Source organism: Bos javanicus, chromosome 5 (assembly GCF_032452875.1).
Source record: "Bos javanicus breed banteng chromosome 5, ARS-OSU_banteng_1.0, whole genome shotgun sequence".
NCBI classification, from domain to species: Eukaryota; Metazoa; Chordata; class Mammalia; order Artiodactyla; family Bovidae; genus Bos; species Bos javanicus.
This window is the reverse complement of record NC_083872.1, coordinates 56,680,774-56,708,435: the sequence shown is the minus strand read 5'-3', so window position 1 is coordinate 56,708,435 and position 27,662 is coordinate 56,680,774. Positions and strand designations below refer to the sequence as shown.

The 27,662-nt window shown below is 59.0% G+C and overlaps 3 protein-coding genes across 7 annotated transcripts; 2 read left to right on the top strand and 1 right to left on the bottom strand.

The window, feature by feature from the left end:
• The first annotated feature begins 1,931 nt into the window (after positions 1-1,931).
• On the top strand, positions 1,932-11,509 carry NXPH4 (neurexophilin 4). The gene is made up of 2 exons (XM_061416751.1): positions 1,932-2,155; positions 9,941-11,509. Exons 1-2 carry the CDS (start codon positions 2,099-2,101, stop codon positions 10,808-10,810), a joined length of 927 nt encoding a protein of 308 aa, XP_061272735.1. The 5' UTR covers positions 1,932-2,098; the 3' UTR covers positions 10,811-11,509.
• Positions 11,510-12,257: 748 nt separating this feature from the next.
• SHMT2 (serine hydroxymethyltransferase 2) lies at positions 12,258-19,641 on the top strand. 5 transcript variants are annotated; one of them, XM_061416745.1, is made up of 12 exons: positions 12,258-12,415; positions 15,446-15,643; positions 16,307-16,386; positions 16,565-16,765; positions 17,053-17,134; positions 17,220-17,342; positions 17,480-17,619; positions 17,948-18,113; positions 18,312-18,411; positions 18,506-18,661; positions 18,744-18,851; positions 18,971-19,641. In XM_061416745.1, the coding sequence occupies exons 2-12, from the start codon at positions 15,476-15,478 to the stop codon at positions 19,096-19,098; spliced, it is 1,452 nt and encodes a 483-aa protein (XP_061272729.1). In that variant the 5' UTR covers positions 12,258-12,415; positions 15,446-15,475; the 3' UTR covers positions 19,099-19,641. The 5 variants fall into 5 exon arrangements, with proteins under 5 accessions (XP_061272729.1, XP_061272727.1, XP_061272730.1 ...); XM_061416743.1 differs by lacking the exon at positions 12,258-12,415 and adding an exon at positions 14,300-14,447; XM_061416744.1 differs by lacking the exon at positions 12,258-12,415 and adding an exon at positions 14,396-14,486.
• Positions 19,609-21,954, bottom strand: NDUFA4L2 (NDUFA4 mitochondrial complex associated like 2). Its single transcript, XM_061416752.1, has 4 exons — positions 21,820-21,954; positions 21,362-21,450; positions 20,475-20,535; positions 19,609-20,351 (listed from the first exon to the last, which is right to left on the bottom strand). Exons 1-4 carry the CDS (start codon positions 21,874-21,876, stop codon positions 20,295-20,297), a joined length of 264 nt encoding a protein of 87 aa, XP_061272736.1. The 5' UTR covers positions 21,877-21,954; the 3' UTR covers positions 19,609-20,294.
• Positions 21,955-27,662: the final 5,708 nt, after the last annotated feature.

Here is a 27,662-nt window from a genome sequence, read left to right as displayed (position 1 = left end):
GGCAAGGATGTCAGAGAGACCTAAGAAAGAAATGGAGAAGAGACAGGGGCAAAACCAGAGGCTGATACAGACAGAATGAGAGACAGAGACACAGAGATGGAGACAGGGAATGGTGTGTGTGTGTGTGTGTGTGTCTGTGTGTGTGTGTGTGTGTATGTATGAGAGTGAAGAAGCTGGGTAGAGGAAGCTGTGGCCTGAGACTAGCAAAAGGAGGCGAGGTGGGGTGGGTCAGGACTCCAGAAAAACAGGAGGGGCTTCTGTCCTGTGTACCTTGGGCCTGAGTGTGCCCCCTGCCCCCACCACCTCGGCCGCCCCTGAGTTTGGCACTCGGGCTCAGGTTCTGGATGGAGCCTTGTGGCCTGAGGCCTGGCTGTTCCTGCCTCTCCCTGCCTCCCTGTCTGCCCCACCTACACCCAGGTTCCTGGTCCAGGCTCCTGTCTGTCTCTCCCGGAGTGTCTGTGTCCACTTCATCTTCTCAGCATTCCCGATCCTTGTTTTGTGTCTTGTCACATCCATGTGTCTGTCTATCTGTTTATGTGTGCCCCGGCTTGTCTTTTGGACTGCCAGTGCCAGCGTACACCTGTGTGTGTCCATCATTGTCTGTGAATGTCCACCTTTCTGCCAAGGCAAGGAAGGTAGGGTCGGCTCTGAGTACCTGGCTGGGTATGCATGTCTCTTGATGAAAGTTGCATTTATCTCTCGGGTCTCTGTGTATGCACACTCTGTGTAAACCGACTGTGTCCATCTACGTGGATCAGTGCCACTAGGCTTGCACCTGTCTGTGTATGTGTGCACTGTTCTCTGTGTGAATGTGTTTCACTGTGCCTGTATGTTCACCTTTATTGTGTGGCCTGACCCTGCGAGGCTCCTGCGTGCATGCCTCAGGCCATGTGTTGGGATCTCCCGGTATGCATCTGTCTGTCTCTTTGCTTGTCCCTATCTCTGTCGCTGTCGAGGTGTCGGTCATACCACAACCTCAGCCACAGCCTCAGTGCATAGCAACAGCTGACAGCTGAAGACTCCCTGGGCAGGAGAGAGAGAGAGACTAGGGGGAGGAGGGAGCTGATGAAGAAACAGCCAAGAGGATTGGGACAGAGGCAGGACCAGACTGGGGACAGAGACAAGGACAGGGCTAGAGGAGAAAGGGGAGAAGGATCTAGAGCGACTGATGGTGAAAGAAGGGACCCTGGGCGGAAAGGGATGGATGGAGATCGCACCAAGAAGCCGGGCCGTTGATGCGGCTCCTGCCCAACCCCCACGCAGGGACGCTCTGGGACGCGTGGGGGGTCAGCAGAGGGGGCGAGGGGCAAAGGTGAACGGCGCGTCTAGCGGAGGGGTCCTGAGACCGCAGAGGGGCCTTGAAGGCGGGGGTGGGGGCGGCGGGCGCCGTTTGTCAGCCCTATTGACAGACGTGATGGGGTTTCCGTCCGTGATCAATGATACTCATCTCCGGGCCGAATGAGCCGCGGGGCGCCCATCCATCCCCGTCAGCGCCGCGCGGCGGCAGTCGCCCGGGGCCCCGCCCGCCCTCACCTCGGCCCCTGCCCTGCTCCTGCCCGGGGACCCTTCAGGGCCCGGAGCACAGAAGAGGCCGGGAGTTCCGAGGGACCCCGGTCTTGCTGGGCTGTTGAGCCTCGCCAGGCTCCCCACTCTCCGTGCCCCGCCTCGGGAACAAGGTCCCGGAGCCGGGAGCCCCACCCTCGGCCCTGTTCCTCAGCGATGCACCCACCCAGCCTCTCGGGTCCGCGGCCCCCGAGCCCCGCAGCCCGCTCCGCTCCGCACCTGGGCCGGGGGCGTGTCTGGGGCGTGTCGGGGTGAAAGTCACCTTCGGTGCCCCCGGCCGGGCGGGAGGGGGCGCGCGGGGCGCGGCCGGGATTGGAGCGCCGCGGAGCCCCGCCCCCCCGCCCGCCCGCCCGAGTCCGACCCAACTTTCTCCCCCGCCCGCGCCCCGCCCCCAGCGCCGCGCTCCGCGCCTCTCGCCGCTCAGTCCGCGGGCCGCGCCGCCCGCTCCCGCCGCTCCGGCAGCCACCCCGCGGCACGCCCGCCGGGGCCCCTAGTCCCCAGGCCCGGCGCCCGCCCCGCCCGGCCGCCCGGGAAGATGCGGTTGCTCCCGGAATGGCTTCTCTTGCTCTTTGGCCCGTGGCTCCTGAGGAAGGTAAGGGTAGCTGGGAGGTAGCGCGAGCGCGGGGGTCCCGGACGCCAAGGTTCCAGAGTGCGAGAGGCTCCGTGCGCCTGCCTCGTCTACAGCGCAGAGCGTCCCAACTTTGCCCGGCTCGGGGTGGGAGAAGGGGGGTACGCGGACAGACAGACTCCCGGTTCAGGATAGGCGCTCTCCCAGCGCAAGTTGGCTGAGGGTCCCGGGTGGGGTGGGGTGGGATGGGGGGGTGCCCGGGTGGAGGCCCAACTCGGATCCCGCTCCAGGCGAGGCGGGGGAGGGGACGAAGCCAGACCCACGAGTGTGCCAGACGGAGCGGGAGTGCGAGACAGACAGACAAGCCAGCAGGGTGTCAGCCTTGCCGTCTTTCCGGGCCAACCTCACTCGCCTTCCTCGCTGTCTGTCCTTCCACCTCTCCACCCCCGCCTTCTCATTTCTCTCCTCTGCTCTTGTCACAATGCCAGGTGGGCACTGTGCTCTGAGCAGACTCGGCCCGAACACACGCGCGCACACACGGACCCACACAGATACCGCCGAACTTGGCTACCATCTCCCATCGCATTTCCCGCGGAGATACTGTCTCCCCTGAACAACCTCACAGACACACCCCTCTCGCTCGCCCGGCGGGTAGGGGGTGTGGGCTGTCTGGCTCTCCTCCCGTCCTCTCCTCTCTCCATCTCCCTGAGGCTGGCCTGTTTCCCTGAAGCTCCAGGGCGAAGACAGGCTAAAGGGGCCCAGACTTGATCTGCGTCCCTCCAGACTTGGAGGCTTCAATTCGAATAGACCGGGTGCTCATGTGTGCTGGTGTGGAGTGTGTGGGTCAGCGTGTGCGCCCGTGTGTGCGCCTGTGTCCCGGGCAGCCAGGCTTGCGTGTCCAGCGCTGGCGTCCAGGGTGTGTGTATGCTGGTGTGGAGTGTGGTGTTGGCTCTGAAGGGGTGAGCGTGAGTCCCTGCTTCACAGTGCAGCCATCTGTGCCCCGCTGTGCATCCCACAATGGGGGCCTAGGCCCTGGACACCTATCTTCTTACACCAGCCCCCCTGCCTCTGACTTTCCCGTTTCCTACTCTAAGTGTGATCTACCCACTCTAGGGGCAGACAGGTAGCTCCCCAAAGCCCTATTCCCTGCATCCCAGCCCTTAGACCCTACAGAGTCTGGAAGGGGTGTAGACCCACACACACACACACTTAGCCTCCCACCTGCTCATTCAGATCGCCTTCAGCAGCTCCAGCAGGGCGGGGGCCCTTAGTGAAGCTGGTGACGGAGCTCCCTGATTCAAACCAGCCTGGTGACCTTGAGGGGCTGGAAGGTGGGTGGAGGAGCCCCCTTCACAAATACTGCTTCCACTGGCAGGAGCTTCTTGGGGACCTGCTGCCTAGCTCTGCCCTCGTAGAGCACTCTGGGAGGGGGTCTCTGCCCCACAACCCACTGGGATGTAAAGGCCCCTGGGGGAGAAGTAGTGGGGCTGGATGGTCCTCCCCTGCCCCTCCTTTCTGGTTCCTCCTCACTCTCCTCTCCAATCTCCCCATCAAATAAACTCCCCTGTGGACAGATCTGGTTTAATTTCCTTTGCCCCCTGAAGGGGAATGAAACATCTGGTGAAGACTTGAGGGAGAGTGAGCATGAGGATGTGAGCAATGGAGATCTGAGTGTGTGAGAGCTGCTGCTCTGGAGTCCATGGAGGAGAGGGTGTCTGCCATTTAGTGCGGCTTGTATGCACGTAAGAATCTGTGTTTGCATGTACATACAGACTGTGTTTGCATGTGTATAACTATGAAGGGGGATGTGTGTAGGACAGTGTGTGTCTGACTACCTCTGTGTGTGTGCTCATGTGTGCTGTATGGTGTGTGCACATGTGTATGCACACCTCGGAGTATCAAGGTGTGTCTCTGGTGCATATCTGTGTGTTGGGGTGCCTGTGTTGTCTGTGAGTCTCCGAGGCTTGCGTGTGTCTGCGTTCTTGTCATTTTGAGTGCATTTGAGTGTGGGGATGAGAAGGAAATGGCAACCCACTCTAGTACTCTTGCCTGGGAAATCGCATGGACAGAGGAGCCTGGCAGGCTATAGTCCTTGGGGTCACAAAGAGTCTGACAAGACTTAGGTTCAAAAACAACAATAATGGGATTGTGAGCCTCAAGATGTGTTCATGTATCCTATCCGAATGTGGCTTGTGTGTGTGTGCGTGCACTCAGGGCTGTCTCAGTGCTAGGGCTGGCACTGGGCTGACACTGAGAGGCTGGTGGGGGATAGTTTGCGGGGAAACCCTAATTGTCCCATGTTAAGCACCTTGCCTTCTCCCATCTTGCTCACAGGCTCCTCCTTCAGGCGCCCTCTCCCTCCTCCCTCCTTGCTTCAGGCTCCTGGTCTCCTATGGGGCCTGTGACTCCTGGCTTCCACTGCTCCTGGGGCTCTGGCCCAGGCCTCCTACAGGATCTTTCCAATACGGTCTCTGACTTCTCACCCTCTCTGTCTCTGTCTTCCCCACCCCTTGCCAAAGCAGCCGCCTACTGGGAAAAGCAGCAGGCGATCAATAGTCACTAATCACTAATCACTAATTACTAATTAGCTGGGGGAGGGCAGGGGCGGGGCCCTATGGGACCTTCCAGCTCTAGCCTGCCTCAGGAAAGGATTAGGCTGAATTGAGTCTCTCAGCACTGGCTGGCCCCAGCCCTGCATCTAGCCACCCACTCCTGACTCCATATCCCCCTCTAACCCCCCAGCTAATCTCTGGCTGGGCCACTTAGGCACGTGCAGCCTGGGCCAGGGCCCAGAGCTGTCGCGGGGATCAGGGGCCGCAGCTGAGCCAGGAGCATAGGCCAGGGGGGGCGCTGATAGCTCCCTTGGGTCAGAGCCCCCGAGTATGGGAGGGGCACCCAAAGGAAAGAAGAAGGTAGACTGTCTTAGGTTTGGGGTGAGGGAGGAGCTGGGGGTCCAGGACTGGGTGGCTGCGGAAGAGGTGAGGTAATTTGGGGACAGAAACAAGGTAAAGAAGGGTCACTGGGTTCAGAGACAGTGTCCTTGGGGAGGGGCGGGATAAATCTTGAGGGAGACCGGTGAGTGGAGGGGGCATCATCGGGGTCAGAGATGAAGTCATTGTGGAGGAGGTGCGGAACTTTGGACCGAGCCCTAGAACTCCTCGTGGGCGGGGACGGGGGACAGGGTCACGGAGAAAGGGCAGGGTCTGTCGTGGGGGAAGGGTCCCAGGGCTCCCGGCTGGCTGGGCGCTGTGGCGAGTCCACAGGGCTTGGGGTGGCAACGAGCTGCGGGCCAGGGATGGGGAGCGGGGAGCACTTGCCTTGAGCGCTGGAAATTGGCGAGTCTCCCCCTCTCCCTAGCCTACCCCTCCTCCACCTCCACCCCGCCCACTCCCCCTCCGGCTCCGGCTTCGGGAAATTACATCCCAGCTCCGCGGCTCCCACCACCCCCCCCCCACCGCGCCCCGGAGCCCGCGCCTTTATAGGCACATTTATTGCAATAATAAAGTGAGGCGCGGGGCGGGGGGCGGGGGGGCGGTCGTTCCCGGGGGGACTGCGCCGGCTCTAGGAAGCAGGGAAATAAAATAAAATAAAATAAAATCAAAATTCAGATAACGGTGAGCCTTGCGCTGCAGGCCAGGAGCAGGCGGGCAGGCGGGGCTGAGGGGGAGGGGGTGCCCGGCCCAAGGGCAGAGCCCGCCCCAGCAGCCATCCCCGCCCCCTCACGCTATAGCTATAGTAGGGTCTGGAAGAAGGTATCTTCACCTGCCGAGACCCCTCTGTGGCCTGACACTGCCGGTCTTCTGCCTTTTTCTCTGGCTTGACTCCCATACCTGTCCTCAGCCCATCTCCCCATCCCTGTCTCTTATCTCCTTCCTTGTCTCCCATTTTCCATTCCAGCCCCCATTCATATTCCCCATCCCCACCTCCTGGGTCTCTGCATCCTTCAGCAACCCTGTTTCTGCCCAGTAACCACTTCCCACCCCCCGTTTCTGTTCCCACCCCCATCTGGTCCCACCCCCCATCTCCCAGTCGCCGTCCCACTCTCATTGCTCCCAGCGCCCATCCCTCATCCACCATCCCTGTCTCCCCCACCCCATTCTAGTTCCCACCTTGTTCTGTCCCCCATCTTCACTGCCTTGGCCCCTATCCCATCTGCATCCCAGTCTCTGCCCAGTACCTGTCCACCATTTCTGACCTCCTCTTCTTTCCTGTTCCCATACCTACCCTTGTTCCATCTTTATCTCTGCACCATGTACCTGTGCCTGCCCAGGCCTCAGTCCCAGTCCCCCTCCATCTCTGGCCCAGTCCTCATCGCAGCCTGTCCTGTCCACCCCACCTCTGTCTTCACCCCCATCTCCATCTCTGGTTCCCAGGCAGACCCTGCCTATTTTACCCACCCTGGCTGCGGGGTGCCCCCACCTCTTTCTAGGTGCAAGGCCTCAGTACGCACTTCCGTCTCCTTCCCCGACCCAGGCCTGGAGCACTCTTCCTTCCCCAACAACTGGGTGCTGTCCCCTCCCCCAGTCAGAATCCTGAGCGGCCCGCCGGACCCACACAGCAGGAGAAAAGCCACCGACCAGTCTGGAGGCCTGGGGGAGGTGCACCCTGCAATGCGGATGGGGGGCCGACAGCCTGATCCTCCCCCCATTCCCAGCAGTCCCATACCCAAAGAGCGCTCCCCCCCACCAAGTGGAGTTTGTTCAGCAGAAAAAGGCATCCTCAACTCCCCTGCAGTGCGTGGGCTCGCTGCCTGGGGGGCAAAGCACTCCTGGCTCAGCTCCCACCCGGCTAGGGCCCAGAGGCGCCTGGTGAAGCGCACCCCCACCCTCACCCCGACTCCCTCCTGCCACCACACCTCCGCCCCTCAAGCCGACAGCCGGGCTAGCCTCTCCCCTTCGCAAATGTCACTGCGCCCAATTAGCTTAATTAAACCAGCTCCGAAACGACCAGGACCCCTCCTCGGACAACACCCTGCCCCCACTCTCAAGGGGGAGGGACAGCACCGTGGATTCTAGGCAAACAGGGGCTCCCTTATCACTTCGTTTTCCCCTCCCTCCCACCCCCACCCACAGCTAGAGACAGACCACCTGAAGGGTAGAGGGAGAGAACCACAGTCAGACAGACAGACAGAAACAGAAAAGCAGAATCGCAGAAGAAAATTAGAGACAGAGACAAAAAGAGACTAAGAGAGAGCGAGGGAGATGGAAAAACAGTGAGAGAGCGAGAGAGGGAGAGCGAACGTGAGAGCTAGGAAGCCAGAGGGAGGGTTTTATTTTATTTTATTCCATGTTCCCATTTCTCGGCTCGTTTCCTCGCAGACTCTCACCCCTCCCTGACTGAGTTCTCCCCCGAAGGTCGCTTCGGCCGCTCCCCCCAACTCTTCCCTTTTATCTTGGCTGTCTCCAGCGGCGGGTGGGGGGTGCAGGTGCCCAAAGCCCAGGGATTTGCCAGGATCAGAGAAGCGTAGACAGCAATTTGTCTGGGATCAGGGTGGGGGGACAACTGGCGCCCCTCACCACCCAGCCAAACCTCCTTCCCTCTCCAGCCCCTGCCTGGGAAGAGTGGCTGCACTGGAGCAGTGGACAGGTCCTGGACTGGGTGCAAGATGTCTAGTGCTTTTGGGGTGCTGGGGGGGAGCTCAGAGGTATTTGGGGTCATAACAGCAGGTGTAGGGGCTCATGGATGCCCCTGGAAAGAGCTAGTGGTTGGGCCCAGGGGGGTGAGGAGTTTAGGTGTCAGAGTTCAAATGACTCCTCCCAATCATTCTTGGACTTCCCCTGGAAGCTTTGATACACTCCCACCTCCAATGCCCTCTCCAGGGCTCAAGCCCTGCTCTCTCTAAGCTCACCTCCTGGAGCCTTGGTCCTTCCTGCTGGAAGGCGCTTGTCCCCTCCTCTGCGGCCCAGGACCCCTTCCCCCCATCCCCTCTCAGGCCCACCCTCTGGGTGTTAGCTGCCAGCTCAAGCTTGTCAGTCTGAGTCAGTCTCTCTTACCGCCCCCGCCCCCCACACCTGAGCTGGGAGGAGAGATGGACGGGAGGAGGAATGAGGGGGGCGATAAATATGTATGACGAGCGGGTGGCGGCGGCATTAATAACCCAGGATCGCAGAGCTGCGGGAATGGGACCAGGCGGTGGAGATTCTAGCCTAGCAGCTTGACTCTGCTGTTCCTGTCCCCTGTGGACACATGGTGTATGCAAACAGAGGGGGACACCCATGCTGCCTGGCCTCTTTACCTACTCAAAGCTCATCCTGTAGGCCAGTGTGGGGATCCCCCCACCCCCCAGGAACATTCATATACAACTGACATGTATGCACCACCCCCCAGGGGAACACAATGAGACCACACTTGTTATATCATTGTGAATACACTGACCCAGCCTTGAGAAAGAGCTTGACACATGGACAGAGGAGATCACAGAGGGAAAGTGACACCCCCAGTGAATCACACACAGCCACCCTCAGATACACAGCCAACCCAGGCATACAACTACACCAGTCACAGAGAGGCAACTACCACACCCTGAAACAGCCTCACTCAGATCCACACGCACAGACACAACCAACCTAGGCACATATACAACCCAGACACCTATACAGAGCCACCAGGGACTAGTACAACAGGTATTCAACACCACAAGCAGGCAGACACACACAACACAGCCTCTCCGGACTGCTACACAGGGCATACAGACACGCACAGACATACACACACAGCCACGCCAGGCAGACACATACACACCCATCACCAGAGGTTGAGACTTGAGCATGCGCATGCACACACACACACAGTCATCACTCCAGGCAGATAGACAGATACATACAATATAACAGAAATACAATCACCCCAGACTCACGCACGGTACTCCGCCCCCCCAAACAAACCCACAGGCAGTAAGGGCCACACTGAATGGCCACAGCTAGCACGGTCTGACTGACACACTCTGACACGCACAGCTCCTCTCCTTTCCACTCCCCTCGCTGGAGCAGCATCTCCATATTTCTTCCTCTCCACTCTCTCACGTCTCCTTCACTCGGGGCCACCCCCCCACCCCGCCCCGGATAATTGATGGCCCGGGCCTGGCCCTGCCGCTCCGCCTCTCGATCCATCTTGTACTCGCCCCGCTGTCTCCCAGATCGGCTGCCACCTGAGACACAGAGACGGGTCGGGGCAAGCAGGGCAGTCCTCCTCGGTACCCCTCCTAACCCAGGGGAGGACCACCAGGCGGCCTCCCCAAGAGCAGGAGTGCTGGAGGTAGAGAGAGGTGCCCACTAGTAGTCCCCAAGCCTCAGCTGCATGCAGACTCTCCACTGTTCTCCTCAGCTCCGTTGGTCTCCCATGCTCCACCCCTCAAGGAAGTAGAGGCTGAGGCCTGGGTGGGGGCTCCAGTCTTGGCAAAGGTGTGCTGGGAGGTCTCACTCTTTCCTGATGCTGGGCACTGACAGTGGTCATGGCCTCCCTTGCCTGAGTCCAGCTTCTCCATGGCGCATTACTCCCAATCAAGCCAGTTCATAGCTCCAGTCCCTTTCAAACCCACACTGCTTTGGCTCTTTTAGTTTCCTCAGCCCTCGTCACAGTTCTGTGAGAAGACTAGGATTCTAGTGTCATTTCACAGATGTAGAAACTGAGGCAGAGACCACACACCTTGAAAGAGCCGCAGGCCCATTCCAACGGGCACTCCTTGAACCACTGCTGTGGCAGCCTAATTCCATTTGTTCTCCCAGCGGCTGCGGACAGGGACCGGCGTGGCCCTGGCGGGTGGCCCCAGACAACTCCAGCGTTTCTCTTTTCCTCCTTCTTGGTCCCCAGGCCGTCAGTGCCCAGATACCGGAGTCCAGGAGGCCGCAGTACCTGGAGCTGCGCCCCGCCACGGCCGGAGGTGGCGCCCCTGGCCATCATCTCCCGGCAGCGGCAGCGCCAAAGTCCTCCGACGGCCTGGGCACCGCGCGTGCCTGGAGCTGGGCCTGGCCGGCTAATCACACAGGAACACTGGCCCGGGCTGGGGCGGCGGGAGCGCCAGCGCAGCGCACGAAGAGAAAGCCGTCCATCAAAGCGGCCCGCGCCAAAAAGATCTTTGGCTGGGGGGACTTTTACTTCCGGGTGCACACTCTCAAGTTCTCGCTGCTGGTGACGGGTAAGATCGTGGACCATGTGAACGGTACCTTCAGCGTCTACTTCCGCCACAACTCGTCCAGCCTGGGCAACCTCAGCGTCAGTATCGTGCCGCCCTCCAAGCGTGTAGAGTTTGGGGGCGTCTGGCTGCCGGGGCCCGCCCCCCACCCGCTGCAGTCTACGCTGGCCCTGGAGGGGGTGCTCCCTGGGCTGGGGGCCCCGCTGGGGATAGCGGCGGCGGGGCCGGGGCTCGGGGGCACGCTCGGCGGTGCGCTGGCGGGTCCGCTCGGGGGCGCGCTGGGAGTGCCTGGGGCCAAAGAGTCACGCGCTTTCAATTGCCACGTGGAGTACGAGAAGACGAACCGCGCGCGCAAGCACCGCCCGTGCCTGTACGACCCGTCGCAGGTGTGCTTCACCGAGCACACGCAGAGCCAGGCCGCCTGGCTGTGTGCCAAGCCCTTCAAAGTCATCTGCATTTTCGTCTCCTTCCTCAGCTTTGACTACAAACTGGTGCAGAAGGTGTGCCCAGACTATAACTTCCAGAGCGAGCACCCCTACTTTGGATAGCCCACCCCGCCCTCGCCCCGGCCCCTGAGCTTCCCGCGAAATCCCGGACTCCCTTAAGTGGAACCCCTGCCCCTACCCAGCAGCTCCTGTGGCCGCGTCCCCCCCTTCCACTCTGGGGGTGGAGAGGAGCAGCCCTTCCGAGACTCAGCCGGTGTGGATCCCCTTTTCCTTATGGGGAGTGCCCACGAGGCTAGGGGTAGCCCCCCATGGGCTACAGCCTCAAGTGGAGGGCCCAGAAGGCAGCCCTAGAATCGGCGGGGCTTGGAGGCGGTCCCCGCGTCCCCTGCGTCCCCAATGAGTCCTCTTCACTCCTGCCCCTGGCGCTGGGATGGATACTCCCTTTGCCCGCAGCTTTAATAACGCCTTGCCTGGCACCCTCATCCCACCCCTTTCTTACTCCCAGGCGCTTGTCTTCCACCCTATACCCACGTAAAGACCATAAAGGCCTATACACCTTGGCCTATTCCCAATCCCTCTGCCTGTCGTATGCCTGTCCCCATTTCCCCCGAACCCCAATAATTAGGGTAGGGGAAGCAAAACTCCCGTGCTTAGGCGATCCACTCGCCTGCACTCTGCCCGCCTCCCTCCAGTCCCTGCCAGCCTTGCTCCACCTTCCGGCTGCTTCCTCTCGGTGATTTTTTTTTTTTTTCCTACGCCAAAACAGACGGGAAAGGGAACAAAATAAAGTGAAATCCAATACGCGTCTGTGTGAGACCTTTAGGCAAGGGGGTGGTGGTGTGCGTTTCTGTCTGGCAGAGACCTGGCCAGGGCCTCCTCCCTCGGCGGCTCATGGGGAAACTGAGGCAAATATTGACGGAGCTGTCACCTTGGAGGACATCCCAGACGAGACCAGATTCAGACGAGGAGGACGACCCCTGGGGTTGAGCCCTGCAGGAGGTGGGAATTTTCCTCCCAGAGGTGGGCGGAGTGAAGCTGCCGAAAATGGGACGGGGATTAGACCTGAGAGGGGACCACCAGCGGGCTCTCTGGGGGAGGAGGTATAAGGTCCTGAATGGGATGGAGATGGAGGGACCGCGTAGGCGGGGCGCTGACAACCTGCTAAGCTCCGCGGGCTGGCGGGAGGCGGCAGGTGGAGGGGGAGGGGAAACACAGTTTGCGGCATCTGGAGTCATCGATCTTCCTTTTCCTTCCTAATTTCGTGGGCGCTGAGTTTGCAGACGGTTGGAGGAGGGAGGGAGAGAGGCCTGAGACGAGAGGGTGGGGGAAGGGACGACTGCGAGTTTGGAGAACTGGGCAGCGCCGCTCCCACTAGCCGTCTGCAAACGCAAACAAGGGCCCCTTCAGCCAGCTGTCCACCCTCCCACCCCTGCAGACGCAGCTGCTAATTTTATCCGCCCCCAACCCTGGCCCGGGCGTTAATTGGCTGCGGCTTCATTAGCAGTTCTCAAGCTCAGCAGCCCCCTTCCCCTCGGGGGACCCCTGACGACGAGGCTAGGGAGGAGGTACAGACAAGCTGAGGCACAGAACGACACCTTCTCCTCTGTAGCCTTCCTTTGCTTTGAGTCCTGGGTCAAGGTAAAACTGGGAGGCAGCAGTGTTCTCCGGAGGATTGCCCGCTGGCTGTACCGGGAAACTGAGTCAGAGGTGAGTCTCACCCAGACACCTTGAGTCTCACTCGAGGAGTGGAAAGTCAGTAAGGGGAAAATAAATGCGTGATGGATGGATGGTGGGTGGGTGGATGGATGGATGAACGAACTGAAAGGAAGAGGGAGGTTGGAAGTGGTTCTGGGTCAGAGATTGTAAGAGGGACAGGAACAGGGCTGACTCCCAACACCAAGCCTATTATTGGAAAAAGCTGAAAGCACCTGAGGCTAGAGTTGGGAGGGAAGGAGATTAGAGCTAAGGGGGGACTTCTAAGGTCTGAAATGAGAACCAAGTGGGAATAATTGGAATTAGCAAATTAGCTCATCTGGGCCTCAGTTTCCTCACTTGTGATGCAATAATAAAATAGTTCTGGACACTGAAAGAGACTTTGCAAGGGAACATGCTTTGTGATGGATTGTCTTCCCCCTCTGACTCACAAATTGCCTCCACCACCATCCTCTCCTTCTCCTTTCCTTGTTCTTAGGATGTCTGGACGCCTGGGAGCAGAATGAGATGCCCCTGCTGGTAATTGCACTTGTTCACCTCTTGATGTCCTGGTAGTCAGTGATCTATTCTGATATCTCTAGGGCTAAGGCATGCCTAGCATGGTGAAGGAGTTAATGTGTTTGCTGAATGAATGAATGATTGAATGAATGTGTAATATTGCTATGTAAGGCAGTGGTTCTCAAAATCACTGCTTATAGAATCACTAAGGAGAGGTTTTGTTGTATATCAGTGTGAGTGGGCAAATGCCCACTCTTTAAGATCCACTCTTTAAGACTTAGAACCTCTGAGGAAACTCTCAACACTCATATATTTATATCACACAGCCAATTCTGATACCCAGGTTTGAGAACCTACTCCTGGAGGGATCAGTGAGTCCCTCCCCTAAAGGACAAGTCCAGATGAAGTCAGGCTATAAGGAAATCCCTTCCAGCTCCAAGAATCTATAGCCCCAGGGTACAAAGAGAGCTCACTGATTGCTGGAGCATCCAGACTGAATTGGTAACAAAATTCAACAGGTGCAGTAAGGAGGGGGCACCTCAGTCAGCTCCCACATGTCCCAGAGAAGGAGGAGATGGCCATAGAGGAGGCAGGTTTGTGAGGATGAGGTGAGGGGGTGATCCATCAACAGCATGTTTACATACAGTCTCATTAAATCCCACCACATGTTATTTTATTATTGATTTGCAAGTGCGGAAACTGAGGCTCAAATCAGCTAATTCGTTAGAGTGGGAACTTGAACTCTGGTCTCTCACCCTTCCAATCCAGGGTGTTTTACAGCTTGTACAGGAGTCTTTGTATTTCCCAGTGAGCCTAATAATACTGGTTTCCCTGGTAGCTCAGCTGGTAAACAATCTGCCGGCAATGCAGGAGACCCCAGTTCGAATCCTGGGTCGGGAAGATCCCCTGGAGAAGGGATAGGCTACCCTGTTCTTGGGATTCCCTGGTGGCTCAGACGGTAAAGAATCCACCTGCAATGTGGGAGACCTGGGTTCGATCCCGGGGTTGGGAAGATCCCCTGGAGGAGGGCATGGCAACCCATTCCAGTATGCTTGCCTGGAGAATCCCCATGAACAGAGGAGCCTGGTGGGCTGCAGTTCAACGGGTCACAGAGTCCGATACTACTGAGCAACTAAGCACAACACATTCACTCAGTAGATACCCAATAAATTGCTATTGTCTGAACAGACAGAAAAAAACAAAACAAAACAAACGCTGAAGAGCTTCAGGACAATGAGGAGACAGGGCGGCGGTGGATCTCTCATCTTTCAGGCAAGAGCTTCTCCAGTTGGAAAACGAAACCGAAGAGAGAAAAAACTACAATTCCCAAGACCCTAAAGGGCCCACCTTACGCATGCGTAGGTCCCGCCCTAATTCCGTGGCCTCCCGGTAGCTCTATCGCGCCTGCGCCCTCCGATCGGTCGCCTTTCTACACCTTGCTTTCCCGCGCCGGAGTTGGTACCCGGATCTCGTGGACTTTGAATCTCTTGTTGCGATGTTGTCCTTCTCTTTTATTTGGGCGACTCGGGTAAGGATGGGGCTCCAGAGAGTAGGTGACCCATAGAAAGTAAGTTCTCAACCTATCCCAGTTAGTCCTATTCTAACGATTCACAAACTTGGGCTTCTCTGGGCTTTTAAACGCACGTGGTCAGGGTCCTCGGGGAAGGGAGAGCGGAGGGGAGTGCGGATGTGCAACTAGGGGATCCCTGAGACCCCCGCTGCACGCAGGGTGATTAGGGCCCCTTCGCATTCCGGGAACCAGATGCCCCAGGGCCTTGTGACTGCCCGTTTGACGTGGCGTTAGGGAAGAGAACCATACTGAATGCCCCGTGGACCCTGTGCTGGCGAGCCAGCACGGTTCTTGGCCTGGACCCTCGAGCTGAGTCTTTCTTGCCAGATCTGAGCCATGCAAATGATGCAACTGGTCACCCATGCTTGCATCAGGGGTCCAGCGGCTCTGGGCTGGAAGGAGGTGGAAAGAGTGGGGAGCACAAAGGACAAGATACAGGTTTTTGGCCCTCTTCCCCTGAGGCTGCTAAAGGTCTGTGTTCCCACCTCCATTGCTCTGGTAACCACCTCTACAGCTTTTTGCCCTAATCTTTGCCAGCTTGGTCGCCACCACGGCCCCCCACCCTCACCCCCCACCCCCGACTAGAGTATCACTTTGTTAAGGCTCTGCAGGAAAACATGTGTTTCTGTGGGACTGCCCGGCGGCGTTCCAGAGACACAGGCTTCTAGAGGAGAAACTGCCCTGAGGCTTCGCAGAGTGTTTTAAGGGCAGAGGTGGAGGGAGATTCCGAGGTTAGCTGAAAGGATCAAATCAGAACCACCCGCTGGATGTTTATCTCAACCTTGGCTTTAGACCTGGTTTTTGAAGGTGGAAGTGGGGTAAAGGAGAACTGAATGGACTGACTGTACAACTGACTGCTGGGTATGGCGCCTGAGGATCTGATAAGCATAACTAAGCACTGTTAACTCTTTCTCGCCTGGACACTTTTTCTTTGACCCGAGCTTTTCTTTCCCTAGCCTCTGCGGAGATGTGGTCAGCTGGTTGGGATGGCCGTACGGTGCCAGCACAGTGAGGCGGCCCAGACTCAGACTGGAGAAGCAAGCAAGGGCTGGTCAGGCCAGGAGAGTCTATCAGACAGTGACCCTGAGATGTGGGAGCTGCTGCGGAGAGAGAAGGACAGGCAGTGTCGCGGCCTGGAGCTCATTGCTTCAGAGGTGGGCCTGGGGAGAGGGGCCAGGGCTTAGGCCACAGCTGGAAGTAACAGATCATCTTCCTGCTATTTCTCCAGATCTCCCTTTCAAACTCAGGGCCTTCCTGCTGGGCCTCATCTCCGAATCTTCTGCTGATCTCTGAAGCAAAGGCAGGGCCAGTCTGGGTTATGGGCAGGGGCATTAGGAAGCCCCCCAGAGCCTCTTGGAGCTTCTGTAGTTCAGTCTGGTCCCTCTTCCATCCGAGGAGGAAACAGAAGCCTGGAAGCACAGGCTCACGTGGACAGGAGGCCTTGCTGGAGACACCTATCACAGCAGATGCGTTTCTTTTTTTTAATATTTATTTATTTGGCTGTGCCTGGTCTTAGTTGCAGCATGCAGGATCTTCCCTGTGGCACTGAGATCCAGTTCCTCAACCAGGGATTGAACCTTGGCCCCTGCACTGAGAGCCCAGAGTCCTAGCCCCTGGACCACCAGGGAGGTCCTAGCAGCTGGGTTTCTGAGGAGGATGCTCTGGCCCTGTCCCTGACCTGGCAAGGAATCCTCAATGAACAGAGCTTTCTATAGAACCCGGCTCCTCCCTGCAGCCTGGGGCTCTGGCCAGAGGGGGCTATGGGGTCCAGGGAAGGGGGCTCGGTACCTTCTGACACTGCCCCTCCCCCACCTCAGAACTTCTGCAGCCGAGCTGCGCTGGAGGCCCTGGGGTCCTGTCTGAACAACAAGTACTCGGAGGGTTATCCTGGCAAGAGGTGAGGGCTAGGCACCATGAGGCTGGAGGACAGCCTCAGGGACCGTGCTCCCGGTGGGGGAGACCCGCCTGCGCCCTGCCAGTGTGTCTAGAGGATGGTCTTCCCCGTCCTTTGCTGCTGGTCCAGGGGATGGGGGCACCCTTTCTCTGTGCCCTGATCTGCGCCCCTCCCTTTGCAGATACTACGGAGGAGCAGAGGTAGTGGATGAGATAGAGCTGCTGTGTCAGCGCCGGGCCTTGGAGGCCTTTGACCTGGATCCTGCTCAGTGGGGAGTCAATGTCCAACCCTACTCCGGATCCCCAGCCAATCTGGCTGCCTACACAGCCCTTCTGCAGCCTCACGACCGAATCATGGGGCTGGACTTGCCCGATGGGGGCCAGTGAGTGTGGGTGGGGTGGCGGGTGGGCTTGTAGGCAGTATGGGCATGAGAGAAGAGTAATTTATTGAACAGCTACTGTGTTCCATGCAGATGGAACAGGGCTCTCCCAGTCCAGGAGTGGTTGAGGAAGATAAGACCCCATAAGTGTTGCTCAGAGCCACAGGGGTACAACTTGCTAGGAGCAGTGTTCCAGAGACCCCGGCCTTTGGAGCGGGGCAGGAAGCCAGTGGCTGAGTTGGAGAGTTCCTGTACTCTGAACCTGCCTCCTTCCTCTCCTCTCCTCCCAGTCTCACCCACGGCTACATGTCTGATGTCAAGCGGATCTCAGCTACATCTATCTTCTTCGAGTCTATGCCTTATAAGCTGAACGTGAGTGCTCTGGGGTGTGAGGAGGGAGCTCTGAGGAGCTGCTCTGCTTTCTCTTAGAACTTTAGCTTTTTGTCTGTCTGTCTAGCCCCAAACCGGCCTCATTGACTATGACCAGCTGGCACTCACTGCTCGGCTCTTCAAACCACGACTCATCATAGCTGGTACCAGTGCCTATGCTCGTCTCATTGACTACGCCCGCATGAGAGAAGTTAGTGGTGGGCTGGAATCTCTGCCCCTCCCCAAGGGGTCGTGAGGAGACTTGGGAGGAGGGGCAAGCCTTGGGCAGGCCTATCTGGGCCCTCCCCAGGTTGAGGCCTATCTCTGTCCTCCTCTGTACCCACCTAGGTGTGTGACGAGGTCAAGGCACACCTCTTGGCAGACATGGCCCACATCAGTGGCCTGGTGGCTGCCAAGGTGATCCCCTCACCCTTCAAGCACGCGGATATTGTCACCACGACCACTCACAAGACCCTTCGAGGGGCCAGGTCAGGCTTCCCTGAGGGCTTTCCTTGCCTCTCCCTGTCTCCATGCCCCACCCCAGGGCATGGTTGGGGTTGGATGTGAGTTTGTTCCCACCAGAAGCCCTGTCTAGGATACTTCTCCTTTTCTTGCCCCTGGTGGCAGTTCCCCGGCAGGGAGTTTGGGGGTGGAGGTGAGGTCTGCTCTCCTCAAGCCCTGGAGTCCACCACACTGAACACTACTGGGCTGGACTCTGAGAGCCAGTGGGGGCCAGGCCAGCCAGTCTCCTCTGCTCTCCCCACCCCCATGCTCTGTCTTGTCAGCTTAGATTCTGACCGCCTACCTCCCACACAGGTCAGGACTCATCTTCTACCGGAAGGGGGTGCAGGCTGTGGACCCCAAAACTGGCCGAGAGATCCCTTACACATTTGAGGACCGAATCAACTTTGCTGTGTTCCCATCCCTGCAGGGGGGCCCCCACAACCATGCCATTGCTGCAGTGGCTGTGGCCCTAAAGCAGGTTGGGGAGCCTACTCTTGTGGGGTGGGAGGGGGCAGGGCTTGGAGGCTCAGACCCTGGACCTTGCTAGCTGAAATTGGAGCTGATGGAAGGGAGGTGTCAGGCTGGGAGGGCGTGGGGATGGGGTCCCAAGTATGCTGGGGGTGGTGGGGCAGGAGGGGCCGGGCTTAAGGCAACAGTGCTGCTGCCTCTTCTCCAGGCCTGCACCCCCATGTTCCGGGAGTACTCCCTGCAGATTCTGAAGAACGCTCAGGCCATGGCTAATGCCCTGCTGGAGCGAGGCTACTCCCTGGTGTCTGGTGAGCTGGGGGGTGGGGTGGGGGAGGTGCAAGCCCCCATAGCCTCAGAGGCCCAGGACTTACCACCACTCCCTGCTCACTCTCCCCGCCTCAGGTGGCACTGACAACCACCTAGTGCTGGTAGACCTTCGGCCAAAGGGCCTGGACGGAGCTCGAGCAGAACGGGTGTTGGAACTTGTATCCATCACGGCCAACAAGAACACCTGTCCTGGAGATCGAAGTGCCATCACCCCTGGGGGCCTGAGACTGGGTGAGACCTGCTTTCTGGTAGGGGCGGGGCTGACTGCCAGGTGGACTGGGGCTGTGCTAATCCTCTTCTGCCCCTCTCACAGGGGCCCCAGCCCTGACTTCTCGAGGGTTCCTTGAAGATGACTTCCGGAAAGTTGTAGGCTTTATAGATGAAGGTGTCAACATTGGCTTGGAAGTGAAGAGCAAGACCAGTGAGTGGACAAGACCTCCCCCGCCCCCCAGCCAGTTCATACTATCTCCCCCCTCCTCCAGCTGATCTCACTGCCTTCCCCTAAGCTCTGACCACTTTTTTTTCGTCACCCGTGTCTAGCCAAACTCCAGGATTTCAAATCTTTCCTGCTCAAAGACCCAGAAACAAGTCATCAGCTGGCCGACCTTAGGCAACGGGTGGAGCAGTTCGCCAGGGCCTTCCCCATGCCTGGTTTTGATGATCACTGAAGGCACCTAAGAAACGAAGCCCGCAGACTGACATGTCTCCCTCTTGGCCTTCCTGGACAAGCTGGGGAGGGGTGGTAACTGCTCCTCTTTCAGCTTTCTGCTGGCGGAGGGAAGGGCCCCCCACTTAGGGCAAGAGCCATGTGTAGTTCCACTTCTCAGGATAAGACTAAGAAGGAGGAGGCTTGGAGCTTTCTTCCCTAACCTCTCCCATTATCTCAGTATTATAGACCCCTGCCCTTTCTTGGGGAGGCGGGAGTTCCTCTCCTGAGCCAGAGGAAGGGGTGGGTAGGCACCCTCCTTTCTGTTTCTATCTAATAAAATACTAACCTGCCCTGAGCTTCTGTTACTGGGGTAGGGGCCCCCCAGGGGCCCCCTGGGACAAGTGGTGATTCCTCTCCCTCAGCATATTCTTCATTTCCTTCCCACCACCACCACAAGGACCCCCAAGGCTGCCTCCTCCTCTCCCTCTGATCAGAGGCGACACCAGACGTGATTAGCAGGCGCAACAAATTCAATTTGTTAAATGAAATTGTATTTTGCCCACGGCTGCTTCTGTTTGATCCCTGGGGACCGAGGGAAGTAGGGGAGGGGTTGGGGAGGCCCAGGTGTGAGGCGGGAGGGGGTGCCCAGTGGTACCGGAAGCGGGAGGGAAGCGGAAGCAGCGCAGGAACTGGAGGAACAAGCCACACCTTCCTGAGTGTGGGTGCCTCAAGCTGGCTGTACTGTCAGCAACGAGCCTGGTCGAGCCCAGGGAGCCAGAGTAGCACCGCCCCCAGGCTGGCGCCAGGAAGCCTGTAGCCTGGGCTAACGTGGGGCCTGCCACGTCATTTGGCACTCAGGCCCCTGCTTGGTCTTGTCTCTCACGTAGGCCACGCTCAACATGTAGCATGCACCCCGCCCTCCGAAGCCAGGGTAACGGGGCAGAGGGGCTGGCATGAGCCTTTTGGGTTAGGCTACTGCCTGCCCTTTAACTGCTCCTCCCCCTCGTGGGACTGAAGCTGAGGGTCAGAGGCGCTTCCGCTGCTGGGAGCAAGGGAAGGGGGGTGGGGCTGCCTCCCCTCCTCGTGGGAACCCGGCTGTGTAAGCAGAAACTGGACAGGGTGGCTAGTGTGGCGCCTTGGGGTTGAGGGTGGAGAGTGGAAGAAATGAGTAGGCTGGCTGCTGGTGGTTCACGTCGACTGGCACTGCAGCCAGGCTTAGAAGTCTGGCCTGTCTTTCTTCAGTTTCTTGTAGTCAGTGGAAACTGCAAGGAACTATGGAGAGAAAGGGGGATTGCACTGAGTGCCCCACTCGTCCCTTTGCTGGGGTGGGAGGTGCCCAGCTGGGATCAAGAGATGAGCGAATGGCGGTGCAACCCGAAGGCCACTGGGAGGTACCTTGTATTGGTCATTGGGGCTGAGGCGGTTCCAGGGCTCCGGGTTGTTCTTTCGGTCCCAGCTGTGGAGACGGAGGTGGGGGTGGGGGTGGGGGTGGGGGGTGGTGCTGGTTAGGGTTTCCTCTCTGGGAGCTAGGACTCTGGAGCCTAAGGGGACCCATAAGGTCTGTCCCCCCACCCCAGCACCCTCCATCCTCCCGGGAGATGGGGGTGTGTGCATTTCCCAGAGACTGAGAGGGGAGGGGGCACATTAGCAGGTGCTGACAAGTGAAGCAAGAAGGCTGTCACCATTGTCAGCGTGGGGCCAGGTGATAGACTTGACAACCTGGCCCAAGGACTCCCGCCGGTTCGGTGCCACCCTAGGCTAGCCCCGCAGAGCTGGGCGGTGGGAATCAGGCAGAAATCCCGAAATCCCTAGGTACTGGGGTTGCAGTGATGTGACTTGAATTCAGACAACGCCATGGGTGCTCCTGCCTAATGGCAGACCCTCCATTCCCGCCGCCTCTGGCGCGGCTTGGAGTCTCCGCGCTCCCCTGGTTGCAAAGGCGACCCCAGCAGCTCACCCGGCCACACCCCCAGCGCTTGGGCAGCGAGATAGAGGTACCCAAAGGCCGCCGGCGCCCGGCAGAGCGGCGTCGTCATGGTAACGCGGCCGGGAGCGGTGCTAGTTCCGCAGCCCAAAGCCGGCAGAATCTCTAGCTACTGAGGGTGGGCCCGAGGGGAGGCGGGGGGCCTCCCAGGTCAGGAGTAGGCTCCAGTCCCGAGATGTAGCCTGCCTGGGAGTCCCCTCGAGGACCATCATTCACATCATTCCTGAGAGTCCTGTGCATTCCTGTCCCATCTTGCCCCACCCAGGACCCCTTCCTGCGTCCCAAGCCCGGCCTTTACCAGACGTCGGGGCTGCGCAAGGCGAGTCGCAGCAAGTAGAGCGCAGCGCTGCCCATGCCCAGGCCAATGAAGCCGATCATCGGGATGAGCTGTGGGAAGACAGAAAGAACTTTTTTTCAGGAACAGCCCCCTCCCAATCTCCTTTTACAAGCTTTTCTGCTCGGCCAACCCCCACGCCACCCCATCCCAGGTCTGGCGCTCTCTCCCTTTGGGAAGAGAGGACCTACAGCCTCCCACCACATTTCCTGCCATAGTCTCCCTCAACCTGTAGCTAACCTGTTTGAGGTGACTTCAAGGGACCCGGGGACATATTGCAGGGATTGGATTGAGGGCACTGAAGAGAAATACTAGGAGCTTTGGGGAAACTTAGCAATAGGCAGGGTACGGGTAGATTTCGGGGCTGCCAGGGCAGCTAGAGAGTTAGAAGGTAGAATCATGGCTCCTGGGACCAAACTTACCCCGGGATGTCTCTTGATCTGCCGATAGAAGCGGGCTCCGAGGCTGGTTCCCGCCATAGCGCCTCTCCAGTGTCTGCTCCTCTCCAGCAGCCCTGAGCCCTTGCTCCTCCTGGGGTCCCGCCCCTCTCTGGGGAGGGGTCAGCCCAGCCCAGCCTGGCCCAGCCCCGGCAACTTCATCAGATTCACCCCAACCCCCATCTCTCTCCTTATTGCAGTTCCAGGATCGGCCAGGAAGAGAATTGTTGGGGAGCAGGAGGATTTCTGCTCATCCACTCTCCACTCCAAGGGATCCGATCTTGGCCCAGGAGACATTATCATGCTTTGGGCTGGTCCAAGGGAGAGGCCCCCCAGACTCTAACTGAGAGCCCAACTGAGGGGAATCCTGAAGTGGGAGGAAGGGGCTCAACAGGGGACAGGCAGACAGACCTCCAGTAAAGTGCAGCTGCAGGGTGTTCACAAGTGGGGCGGAGCGGGTGGGGGGATGGGGATCAGGGACAAGTGAGGGCCTCTGTAATGTTTCCCTGACACCCCTAGAGCCACCCAGGAGCTAGCAGGGCCACCTCCCTCCAAGAACAGTGGGGAGTGGTGGTGGGGGCGCAGACAGATCCAAGCCGCTCTAGACCTGGGTGGCTTCTCCAACTTGTGTCATGGTTAGCCTGGAAGAGTGTGGAGGCCAGGGGAGCCGGGCATTATCTCAAGCCTGGCTCAGGATAGAGTAAAACAGTTGGTTAAATCTGGGGATTAAGAGTCTTCCTTCCCCTACCTACCTCGGGTATCCATCCAAGGAGACAACTTCTGCCTCTGACTGTGATGGAGAGAAAGAGAATGGAGTGAAGGAAATCGTGGAAGAAAGAAAAGATGTTGAAAGAGAAAAGAGAACACATAGAGACAGAAGCTAGAGTGATTGCATCCCACTGGATGATCAATTCGGGTGCATGCTGTACTATCAGGTGGGATGCTATACTATCTCTGCCCCTGTCTTTGGGGAACTGGGTTCCTAGGGAGCCCTGCAAGAGCTGAGCCTTAACCACTTCTCCCCATTCCACGCTAACCTAACCCCTCCTTCCCCTACTGCTGTCCTGGCAGCTGATTCCTATAGAGAGCTCCCACTTCTCCCCTCCAAAGCTTCGTGGTGCCCAGGCAGGGGCGAGCCGTGCACCCGCTGCTGTGCCTCTTAGAGTACCGAGAGGTAGGGGTCCCTTCCTGAGGGCCTCCTGCTTTCCCCTCCCGCGCCTGATACCTCCCCCACCTCCTGCGCTGACAAGCGCGGCTGTAATTAGGCTGCGGGGTCCCGAGCTCTCCGCCTCCCTCCGGCGGATAATGAGATAAAGTGTCAGAGACAGGGCGAGAACAAAGAGACAGAGACTCTGTGCTTACGTCTGTGGGGGGCGGGGGCGGGGGACTGACGGGATGTCGGAGCCTGAAGCAGCTCAGAGCCTGGCCCTGAGTGCCTGCTCTTCCAGGGCCGGGTCAGGGGCTGAGGTGTCCTTTCACCTGTGCCCCGTAGCCCTCCAGTCTCTGGGGCTAAAAATCAATTCTGGAGCTCGAGCTCGAGGGGCCGCACAGCTGGGCTGCACATGTGACTCCTGTGGCACAGCTGGAGTGATAGGGACTTCTGGCTCCGGTGCCGCGCCCCTTTGCTTCTTGGGCCCTCACCTTTCTTGCGGAGCCCTTTCTCTGAGTCCCAGTGATCCGCGCCTCGCGCTTTCCAGGCTCTCCTCCCGGCTTTTTTCCTGGCAGCCCCGGTGATCCTCCTGCCTTGGGCCTCCGCCCTTGCTTTTCGAGTTTCTTACTACGTTATTGCTTCTGCCTCTCCGGGGCTCCTTGACCCTTCATCTGCTTCTGGTACTTGTCTCTGACCCCTTGTCTGTGACCCTATTTCTAAGGCTCCTTCCGTCTTTGGATCTTGGTCCCTGGGGCCGAACTGAGACTCAGAACTCCTTGAATTCCAGATCTCATTTCTTCCCACCAGAAGGACTCAGGCTACGCTGACCGAGCAGACAGAAGTCATTAGCCGCGGATTAGGCGTGGCCAGGGGCAGGCGGGGGTCCCGCTGGGATCTGTCTCAAAGCTAACCCGCACAGGACACTAATCCGCGCTCTGGTGGAGCTGAACTTCAAAAGCAGCTGGACTCGCGGGAGCGAGCAGGCCGCGGGGCCATGGGCGCGGGCGCCCCCTGGAGGCCGAGCTGCTCTCAAATTCTTAGGGGCGATGCCTCGGGCGCCCCCTATCGGGCCACAGCGGCCCTGAGCCTCGCGGCTTCCGAGCTGGGAAGTTACTGCCAGGAGTGTGGGTCCCGCCGGCCGGCCGCTCTCGCCACTCCCGCCGCCAGGGCAGTGAGTCCAGCAACTTCCACTCATCCATTGTGAGGAGGGGCCGAGGTGGGGGAAGGAGAGGGAACTCAGAAGCTCCCACTTCGCCAGCTGCGGACATCCCAGGTTCAGGCTGGCTCCTTTTGCGGGGCTGGGCGGCCACAGGTGCCCAGGGCTCCGTCTCAGCGCCGAGACTCTTCTCTTCTTCAGGCCTTATCACTGTCTCTTTCTGCCTTCCCATTCTGTCTCTCCCTCCGCAGCTCCCTACCTGCCTTTGTCCCCCTGCATCTGTTTCTCTGCGTCTCCCTGCGTTTGTTTCTCCTTTCCTCTACATCTGCCTCGCCGTGTCTCTCTTTATAAATGCCTCCCTCTCTGTCACTGTCTTTCTCCCCCCTCCCATTCCCCGGTTCTATTCCTATTCTCTGGCTTGCTGCTCCTGGGGGTCTGCAGCAGTCCAACGGGGGACAGCCCGCGGGCACCTTGGGGCTCTGCCCAGGGTCCCCTTCCTGGTCACCTCCACACGCCCGTCACCTTGGCGCAGATTCCGCTTTCCCTCTGCACCAGTGGGGCGTGGAGGGGGCGCTAGGGAGGGAAGACACAGTGCCCAGCATCTGCTTGGGAGCCCCAGGGCCCCTAACCCCCCTCTGCCGCTATTAAGGGCGCCGGGTCCCGAGGCTCTGAGATGATCATGGTTGCATCAGCCAGACAGCCGAGGAGCCCGGAGCCTCGTAGCGAGCGAACCATCTAGACAAAGACTCCCGCGCCATCTGTTTATGCAAAGCGCTTTCCGCTGGGGACCCCGGCGTCCCGGTGCCTGGCCCGGCTCTGGGCACAGGGTCATGAGCTCGCAGGAGCTGCGGCTGCAGCCCCACCGCGCTGCGGCTCCCAACTCCCCAACACCCAGAGGGGACGCGGGGCGAGCGGAAAGGAGGGGGGCGGGGGGTGTTGATGTGATTGGAGCGGACGCGGCTGTTTCTTCAATAATGGATGGAGATGATGCGGACGGCGGAGCCAAGCCCGCCCGGAGAGGAGAGAGGAATAGAAATAGGGAGAGGTAGGGGCGGGGGCGAGGGACTCACCCTGGCGAACGCACACGCGCGCGCGCTCACACACACACACACACACGAGCGTGCGTGCGTCACACTGTCATTCGAATACACGCCGCCGCGCGGCTCACACCCAGGCACACGCCCACGCGCTGTCACCGAGACACACACCTGCAGGCAGAGACGCTGGAGCAACACACTCACCAGAGGCTTTTTCTGGTTCTCACACTACATGGTCCTGCAGGCAGAGGCGCACGGAAATGCCCACACGTGGGGCACACGCAGGCGTGAAGAATGCACAGACACGTAGACACATCAAAGCACATATGCCCATCTGACACCCTGGGACTAAGACAGCCAAAAACCTCAGAGGGTGGGGTGGTGGAGCAGAATAGGGACAAGACACACAGTGGCACAGACATACACCAGGGCACAAGTTTCAGGGGTACACACATCAACACACACACACACAACACCTGGGACTCTGATAGACACACCTCACACCTTCAGGGCAGACACATACATTGCACAGCAGGGGCACAGAGGCACCCCTCACACACTCAGAGTTTCACACCCACCCATGCTGAAACTGCTGCCTCTGAGAGGTCACTGGGATCCCCAAAGAAGGCCTTGTTAGTCTAGCCATGTAATGAGGTTCTGATGACAGGAGATGCCTGGGGCCATGGACACTGAGCAGCTACTTAACTGCCTACAAACTTCCTTTCTTGGCCCCCAGAGCCAGTGGTGTAGGCCTTAGGCCTCTCTGGCTACAGCCAGCCCTGCTGGCTTCAACCCCCAAAGCTGGGGGAGAGGTAGGAGAGCCATAGAGGGGTATCAAGGCTACAGAGGGAGACTGCCAGGATCCCCAACACAGCCAGGAGGCAGGCTCACACCTGGTGCTGCCCAGTCTTCTCACTTCAAGGAGCACTTTTCTTGCTCAGAGCCAGGGGGCCCTGGGGAGGGGTAGGATGTGGGTTATCTTGGACCCTCCTAACCCGAACCCTCCTTCCGTCTGTTTTCAATTCAGTCAGCTCCTTGGCCCAGACTTATGACCTTTGCAGCCTGAGGCAGCATCATCCATCACCCAGGCGGCTGCTAGTGGGATAAGGGGCTCTGGGGGCTCACACAGGGTCGCTGTCCCTCCTGCCTCCATCTCTTGAGACCTGCTCTCTGCCGTGGGCCAGGGCTCAATGGGCGGGGTAAGTACTGCGGGGAGGGTGTGACCAAGGTGCTCAATTGCTATAAATGGGCCTTGTGTCCCCACCCCTGATAGCCCAGCACCCTGTCCTTCGAGCTCGGCACAGTCAGCCCTCCCGCTCCTCCCGCCCTCCCTCTCGGGCCCTTTGCTTAATTTCCTATTAACTGCTGATAAATCCAATTAAACCGCCGCTCTAATTAGGGACAGCTGCCGGCTCTGGGAGGAGGGGGAGGAGGGGGAGGAGGGTGCCCCCCCCCCGAGTGTAGGGGGAGAGAACAGCAGCTCTCTCTGCTTCTCGGTACCCCCACACCAGCACTGCCGCCCAATGAGCCAGTAAATTGGTTTTGCTTCAGCATTGGGGGGGGTGCTCTCGATGATCTTGGGGAGCTCTGGTTTTGAGTCCCTTAGACCTCTTGATGAAGAGTTGCGACCCAAGCCCTAGCCGTCCCTGCTCCCTCCGCCCTTTGGTGGTAGGTGGATCCTAAGGAGGAATGGGGGCAAAAGGTGTGCGGCGGTAGATGGGGGCTTGTGATCCGCTCCCGTTCCAACCCAAGTGCGGTTCAAAGGGGCTGCCTGACTCTTCATTATAACCCCGCCGCCGCCCCGAGGCATCCCGGACAATCAAGGGCAAAGGGAAAAGGAAGCCAAACTAGGTTCTGAGACGCGTCTTCTCGTGTGCTTCCCTACCCCCAACGCACCTCAGCCTTCTGGATGGAAGAGGGGCGCTCCCGTCCTGGGCCCTCCTCTTCCCCAGCCCAGCTGAGCCTCTGCCCTCCCCCCTGCCAGCAGCAGATGGTGCCCGGGCTCCCGCTGCCAACCTTGCTAGGCGGTGCCAACCTCAGGCCTGGCAGACAACAAGCAGACGAGAAGAGGATCTCTTGGCTGGCTAGGGTGACCCTCCCCCACTCGCCATCAAGCTCAAGACCCTCAGCCGGCCTCATTCCAGCGGACCACCCCAGGTTGCCTCTCTCTGTTCCGCTCCCAGGTCCCTAAACTCCTCATCTCCTTCAGCTCCCTTTCCCACACCTTCTGGCTCCCGGCCACCTGCCACCGTGACCGGGGCCGATATATTTGCATATTTACATATGCAAATGATAACATTTGCATACGGTACACCACAGGGGCGGCTTCGCGTGAGCCGGTTAGCTGTCTGCCCCGCGCCCTGTCTCTCTACCTGTCGCTAAGGGCTGGGGCGGGGGCCGCGCGGGAGGGGTTAGGCCCCCCGGTCTCGCTAGCTCAGTTCCCGGAGGATTTGAGTAAGTGTTGCCATGGAGACGGCACGCACCC

Excerpts from the sequence above, each read along its gene's own strand:
- NXPH4 (XM_061416751.1), top strand. The coding sequence starts at position 2,099 with ATGCGGTTGCTCCCGGAATGGCTTCTCTTGCTCTTTGGCCCGTGGCTC. Across the intron at positions 2,156-9,940 it reads GCCCGTGGCTCCTGAGGAAG|GCCGTCAGTGCCCAGATACC; the intron begins GTAAGGGTAGCT and ends CTTGGTCCCCAG.
- SHMT2 (XM_061416743.1), top strand. The coding sequence starts at position 14,415 with ATGTTGTCCTTCTCTTTTATTTGGGCGACTCGG. Across the intron at positions 18,662-18,743 it reads CCCTGGGGGCCTGAGACTGG|GGGCCCCAGCCCTGACTTCT; the intron begins GTGAGACCTGCT and ends CCCCTCTCACAG. Across the intron at positions 18,852-18,970 it reads GGAAGTGAAGAGCAAGACCA|CCAAACTCCAGGATTTCAAA; the intron begins GTGAGTGGACAA and ends ACCCGTGTCTAG.
- NDUFA4L2 (XM_061416752.1), bottom strand. The coding sequence starts at position 21,876 with ATGGCGGGAACCAGCCTCGGAGCCCGCTTCTATCGGCAGATCAAGAGA. Across the intron at positions 21,451-21,819 it reads AGATCAAGAGACATCCCGGG|CTCATCCCGATGATCGGCTT; the intron begins GTAAGTTTGGTC and ends GTCTTCCCACAG. Across the intron at positions 20,536-21,361 it reads TTGCGCAGCCCCGACGTCTG|CTGGGACCGAAAGAACAACC; the intron begins GTAAAGGCCGGG and ends CCGTCTCCACAG.